This window comes from Solanum verrucosum, unplaced genomic scaffold, assembly GCF_900185275.1.
Source record: "Solanum verrucosum unplaced genomic scaffold, falcon-dt-bn FXZP01000103.1, whole genome shotgun sequence".
NCBI classification, from domain to species: Eukaryota; Viridiplantae; Streptophyta; class Magnoliopsida; order Solanales; family Solanaceae; genus Solanum; species Solanum verrucosum.
In genome coordinates this window covers 7178657-7185734 of record NW_026020048.1, presented here as the reverse complement: position 1 = coordinate 7185734, position 7078 = coordinate 7178657, and the positions used below count along the sequence as shown (strand labels likewise).

At 36.7% G+C, this 7078-nt stretch overlaps 1 protein-coding gene across 3 annotated transcripts; it reads right to left on the bottom strand.

The window, feature by feature from the left end:
* Positions 1-407: 407 nt before the first annotated feature.
* On the bottom strand, positions 408-6787 carry LOC125821984 (splicing factor U2af large subunit A). 3 transcript variants are annotated; one of them, XM_049501349.1, is made up of 13 exons: positions 6608-6787; positions 5637-5905; positions 5243-5350; positions 4517-4587; positions 3833-3906; positions 3711-3755; positions 3562-3621; positions 2736-2796; positions 2538-2650; positions 1714-2160; positions 1472-1607; positions 1080-1147; positions 408-780 (listed from the first exon to the last, which is right to left on the bottom strand). In XM_049501349.1, the coding sequence occupies exons 1-13, from the start codon at positions 6680-6682 to the stop codon at positions 643-645; spliced, it is 1665 nt and encodes a 554-aa protein (XP_049357306.1). In that variant the 5' UTR covers positions 6683-6787; the 3' UTR covers positions 408-642. The 3 variants fall into 3 exon arrangements, with proteins under 3 accessions (XP_049357306.1, XP_049357308.1, XP_049357307.1); XM_049501351.1 differs by lacking the exons at positions 4517-4587; positions 5243-5350; positions 5637-5905; positions 6608-6787 and adding an exon at positions 4117-4467; XM_049501350.1 differs by lacking the exons at positions 4517-4587; positions 5243-5350; positions 5637-5905; positions 6608-6787 and adding an exon at positions 4149-4467.
* Between the last annotated feature and the right edge of the window lie 291 nt (positions 6788-7078).

The window sequence follows — 7078 nt, the reverse complement described above, 5'->3', positions numbered from 1 at the left end:
ACTTTGATGCAATGATAAAAACTTTTTCATTCTTAATAAGATATCTCACGTTCAAGCTTGAAAAAAGACTTTAATAAAAAAGAAGTGTTATGCTTTAGACACGAGTGGATATTACCATCTGCCTAAACTCATTTTACTTTTGACAAGTCCACCCCTATTTCTGTTCCACTAACAGAGTAGAGGACCTAAGCAGCTATTCACTATAACAAGTACATTTCCAACTATCAACTCTAGCTCGTTACAATATAAAACTTACAAATTGCTACTGTAATTTAAGTGACATTCAAGGAATTATAAACAATAGAGTGCACTCACAAACAAAAAATAATGTACAACTTCTTGGCTGGGGAACAATAAAGTAAATGAAAAAAATGGGTACTAGCCATAATTAAAAAAAGAAAAAAGCGCATTCAAACAACCCAATAACTATTCCTGTTTGATACTTTACACCAGCTTTAACAACAAACTAAATTTGAAATCCAGAATAAAATATCCCATGCTCACCAAAACAAAAAAGCAAAAAAAAAAAAAAACAGGAGACTTTAATCCCTCTTTGTCAAAAGGGGGATATAATTCCTACAAGACATGCAAACAACTCCCTGTAGTAATCTGAAAAGTATGTCTTAGCTATAGTGGTTACAGTTAAGCCTCATAATCTCCCTCAGAGAACTTGTTCTCTGGATAGAAGACAGCAACAACTTGGTTACCACCAAATTTTCTTCCATTCAGCCCTTGCCGAGCTTTGCTGGAACTGTCAACATCTGCATACTCCAGGAATACCTGAAGAACCAGGATATTAGTCTTAACCATTATACATTCAGAAGTAGAAACCACCAGAAAAAAAAGAGAGCAAGGTATTGGAGCCATTTTGTAATTGTTCCAAATCATGCACAGTTTCAGGAAGCAATAAATAATCGTAGTGAAAGACACTTAACAGAATAGTCATTTTTCAGCTGGTCATTGTGAAGAAAATTAGAAACAAGTTGAATCTCATTTTAACAACATATTTAGGATCATCAAGATCAGATTGTAGACGTAACTAATCTAGATAATGGCTTAAGAGATCAGCAGATATGTACCTTCCCGAGTCCAGGTGTAGGCTCACCATTAGGATTTGGACGTGGAATGACAACATTCAGGAGAGCTCCTGCAAAGTAGACATACAAAAGCAAATACAAGTTAATTTTATTTTTTTTTGGATAACCGAGAAATCCGTCTGTGACCCGCCCTTTGGACCAATCACAGCCTTCTAAACTCGGTGGATAATGGGCCCGCCCCTCTACCCTTCTCCACTTAAATACCAGGCTTCGCTTTGCATGGTGTGGGGCTTGAACCTGCGACCTAAGCCACAAATCCTCCCCCTTTTGCCACTTGAGCTAGGCCTTGGGGGCAATACAAGTTAAAATTCTCAACCTAAGTTCAAGGCATAAGGTATGCTAGAGGAAGCAGAACACTTGATATGGCTACTCACCAAATTTACCACATTCAATCCTCATATCTTCCAAAATATCTTGATAGTCATCATCATCTTTGAGCTCATCTACGCTAACCACTTCTGTTAAGCACAAAACCTTCGTGGCTAATGCACCAGGTTGTAACATGAATCTCTGTAGAAGAAAAAAGCACTAAGGGTGAGCTTAAAAGTCCTTTGTATTAGAGTATTAAAGCCTAAGAACTTTAAAACTGAATGGAAGAGCAGAGAAGTATCTCTACCTGCAAAGCTATCTGCTGTTGTGCATGCAATAATACACTCTCTTGCTCAGGGTTGGGTTGGGTTGTGCCCTGGTTAGCCCGCCTAACAGTAAGAGTTTTATCCCCCATCTTAATCCCATTAAGGGCTGCACAAGCAATATCAGTAACAGACACATCCTGGTACACACAAAAAGCATAACCTTTTGAGTTCCCAGTTTCTCTATCTTTGACCAGATCAAATCCTCGAAGTTGACCAAAAGACTCTAAAAGTTCCCTGATTTGTGACTCTGTAAAATAATAGGGCAAACCACCAACAAATATACGGTCAGGTCCTTCAAGCCCTCCGGAAGAACCTGGTGTCAATCCAACAGCTGCCAGGTTGAGGTTGGGGCTCGGTTGACTAGGACCAAGAGTAGCTGCCAAGGAAGGATTGTAATCACTGGGTCTTCTAACCTTAACTGGTCCGCCCTGAACAAAACATAAAGTGCACAGAAAACAAATATCAATCAAGAGTTGGAATATGTACTAGGATACGTACTTGACATAATGCAGCATGATGCTTTGGTAATACATTATCCAACACTCAAATCACCATAAGAACACAAACAAATAAAAAGCCACAGAGAAACAGGGTTTGCAGACTCCAGCTTATATAATGGGAAAGGGACAACGGGACATTAGTTCCAAACTTTATCTTGTGCGAATAAGATGGGGAGAACCAGAGTCGGTGTGAATGAGGTGAAACTAAAATCTTCTCTTTCTTTACTTCCTTTTCATAAACACCCTACAGTTATAAGTAGAAAGCTAACATATAACATCTATTCAAGCCAGATGATGTTTAGTACCTCAAAAATGACACCATCCAAAGCCATGGCATTACTAGCTTCCTCAACAGATCTCATTTCAACAAAGGCAAACTTCTTCTCATGGTTTATATAAACGTTGACAACAGCATCCCCTAAAAATTTCAACAATATTTTAAGCACCTAAAAAGGTAAATTTAGTGATACTACAAGGGAAAGCACATAAATCTACAAACTAACCTGGACCAGCAGTGTTTCCTCCGATTGCATACATGACATGACTAAAGAAGGTAGCAACCGACTGCATGTAGATCAACGGTCAGAAAACATAGGAAGTACTCAAAGATATGGCAGCGCAGAATTAACTCAAATCATAAAATTAGGAAGTTCAAACTAATGATAATTTTAGAGGAAGGCAAAAATTGATGATTCCATATACAACACATAAAAAAGCCTAATTTGGCCGACATAGTACAAAATAAATGCTACAATGGAAAACGAAACATCACACGTAAGAATAAAGTTTCAAAAATGCTAACATAAGAATAATGGTCTAACCAAAACAACAACATACCCACTGAAATCCCACAAGTGGGGTCTAGGAGGGTAAAATATACGCATACCTTACCACTACCTCGTGGAGGTATAGAAGTTGTTTCCAAAAGACCCTCGGATCAGATGCAGCAATTCCATATACGAAGAATAAAATATAAAGATGTCTAACCAAAACAAAATCAAACAAAACAAAATACCTACAACTACAAATGGTTTCAGACTGCATGACAACAGTAAGTCAGAAAAAGCAATGTGTCAGTGTTGATGTCAAAAAGGTAAATTATGGAATAGACAGCTGTGAAAAATGTACGTGAAGACACTATATTGCACCATATTACAAGCAGTAGCTTGTGAAGGAAAAACTAAAGTGATTCCACAGAGAATAACTAGAAAGAAAACAGCGGCTTCCAAACTTGAGCAGACAATCTTAAAACAGCCAATGTGCAAAGTCATGGGAATCTGTAGTACTACCTTCCCGCATAATATCATATAATAGGAGGAAGTTTGCTACCTGTTCATTTGCAGTAGGTGGAAGTCCACCAACATAAACTCGCCGAGCATGTCTGGTAGCCTGAAAAAGCAACATTTAATAAAATGCTTTTCAGGTAAAAGAAGAAGCCCATAAGAGAGAGATAATAGGAAATGTCACAAATTATAAACCTGCTGTGTCATTGCCTGGACTGGCATAATAGGGAGAGCTCCAAACTAGAGAAGCCACAAAACAAATATATAAGAATATAGATAACCAGTGAATGTATGTTAAGAAGGATCTGCGACAGTACCTGGCCTGCTGCTAGAGGAAACATGTTAGAAAACATTCCAGGAATTGATGGGTTAGTCGTCCCCGGAACTTGACCTGCGCAGGCATATGAAATTACAAATCAGTGAGTGAAAATATGTACATACTTCAAGTGGCTAAAATAAATGGATATTTACACTAAAATCTTTTTTTTCTTTCGATGTGTTTGAAAAATAGAAGAATTTGTAATCAAATTAGAGTAAAACAATTTAAGGGATGGAGAATTTTACTGTGAATTCATTACTAGAGAAAATATTTGTAAACTACCAAACTAGCAATTCCTTGAAGATGAACAAGACCTGTATCGATTCTTCCTTGTACATATAAGCTACAGAAGTCGGCTCACGCCCATTGTCAGCACAGTGGGGCAAGTAGCCCAACATTGCCTTCTTAGAACATAGGACAATACAAAACAAACAAACAAACACCAAACACAACAAGAAACCAAAACCCTCAGTCTCAGAATTATTTCACCAAGTAAAAAGTAAAGAAAAGCAAAAGAGCTAATCTAACTAGGACTCACTACCAGTATAGGTGGAAGTCAAAGAAACAAAAAGCTTACCAAAATGTAACCATGCATTTCGATACGAACTTCCACACTATGTCCAGGAAAAACACGACAGTTTTCAAGATACTTTAATTGTAATGAAATTGATGGACCATGTACCTGCAACATCAGTAGCGCCAGATAACAATGCACTGGTAGGAGGTGCCATATCAAAACCACTGATCCTTTTGCTGAAAAGAAACATCATTAGTACCAACAGAAAAGTGATAAAAAAAATTTGAGAATGAATTATCATTTTTTTAGAATTAAGTGATAAAATGGTTGAAAATGTAACTTTCTATGATCTGTATAGATGTTAGCCACTGACAGAAAAATCACAACAACAACATACCCAGTGCAATCCCACAAGTGAGGTCTAGGGAGGGTAGGTAGAATGTAAGCAGGCTTTACCCCAGAGAATTCAAAAGCAAAAAAAATAAAGAAAAAGAACAAACAGTCAAAATCCAATAGGTTCCAGTAATTAGAGAGTCAAAGTCATCATAGTAGCTTTATGATTTTGCAAGAACAAATACTTTTGTAAGCAAACATGGCAACATCAGCTTCACCAGCACATATGGCCAAATAACAAAGTCTTCACCTAATGTTTTAGTCCAATTCTATCTATAGTTCTAACTTCTAACATATCGACACTTATGATTTCTTTCCAATTTGACAGATCAAAGAGTCCAATGACCAGTCTTGCAAACATCACAGCAAATTGCAATTTGCTTCACTCAAAGTTCAAAAGACAGAAACCAGTCTTACAGAGCATTAGGACTTCAAAATAATCAATAGAACGTATCTTGAAAATGCTCCTACAAGAAGATATAGGAGTAAGACACAAACCTCTTAGATGGCGACCGTGATCTAGATCTTGATCTATGCTCGGATCTACCCCTAGAGCTAGGCTTGTGTCTCTGTCGGTCCTCTCTATCTTTGTCATTGTCTCTTCTCCTGAAAGGATAAATAAACAATCATATCCAAAAACATAAGAAAGATAAGAAATTGGTTAAGACTATTAAATCAGCAAGCACCAAACACATGAATCTCATATGAAGCTCACACTAAAGCATGTAGAGCATAGAGAACAGTGACAAAGAAAAAAAATAGCATTTTAAATTAAATCAAACATGATTCTCAAAATGAATACCACAATTAAGTATTACCATCATAAATGAGTAACTGAAAAGAGGTACAGAACATAAATCCAACTAACTTTTAAAACTGCATTTGAACCTACCTATCGGAATCTCGAGTTCGCTGAAGATCATCTTCATCTCGATCTCTGGTCCTCTCCCTCCTATCACTCCGATCCCTATGACGATCTCTGTGATGACGATCACGGTCCTTCTCCCTCTCTCTGTCCCTATCCATATCTTTGTCCCTTTCCTTAACTCTGTCCCTGTCTCTATCTCTATTCCTATCCCTGTCTTTATCACGCCCTTTCTCCCTCTCCTTTTCCCTGCTTCTTGATGAGCCCCTTTCTTTTCCGGGGTCACGAGAAGTATGCTGGAAAATGATGATAAAAATGTTAGTCCATGAAGAGAACAACAAAACTTAAATATATAAACAAAATCTAAGGATGGAAAACCATACAGCAGAAGCCATAATAATCTAAAGCTAAGGAAATTAAAAACAAAGAGCAACACAAATCGGGGAAAAGAAGTTCATATCATAAAAGCATTGTTTTGGCTACATTCACAGGTTAGAGATCAGAACTGCTGTCCACCAGGAGCAAACCAGCTCCTCTCTGGATCCTATCAGAGGCCAACCTTAGGCAATACTCCTCAACCCCACCACCACCAAATACAGCCTGCATCTTTTATGTAATCTGCTCTATTCCATAATTTCTAACACTGTAATTTGAATTCAAAAAATAATTGTCCCATTTTACACCAAGTAGATGTTTTGATGCTTCTATTCCAAACCCCATCACTCTTTCTAGCGGAAGAAGTAGTCGAATAAATGCCCTTAAGTAACACTCCATAAACCATAACTAAACACAGACAGAGATATACCCAGCAATCGCATCCCATCAAGCAATTCATATAGAACTTTCTGAGTCATCGAACATAAAACAATCAAAGGAAGATAAGTATCCCTAATTAAAGCAAACATCTATGTGTGTTACTTCATCACCATTATAAGTTCAAATCCAATTTTAAAAAAAAACTTTCAATTCACCCAATAAGGAAAAGACAAAAACGTTACCTGAGACTTGGAGTCACTGTAAGGAGAAGAACCATTATTCTCTATATCTTCTCCGTTACCTTCATATTCCTGCATCGTTCCACTACGTTACTCTAATTTATCTCTTCTTCTCCTTGAGAGAGAGGAGTACAAAACTAGGGCTAGAAAAGGGTTTCGCCGTTCTGTAATTGGGAATTGCAGTCCAATTGCGATTTCTTTTTATGTTTTCTTTTCTAATTAATTAAATAAAGGGTACAACCGTAAACTCCCAGCTGCGTTTTCAATTCCTTCGTTTTATCCGACATGGATAGCAAAATCAAATACAACCAACTAATTAATCCTAACATATATAGCTAAACTAAAATATTGACTTATGAAAAAAATTGTTTTAAAATAATATTTTATTATTTAATATGTTATATATAACTATAATATAAAAAACATATATATTTTTTATTTTATATATATATATATATATATATATATTTTTAA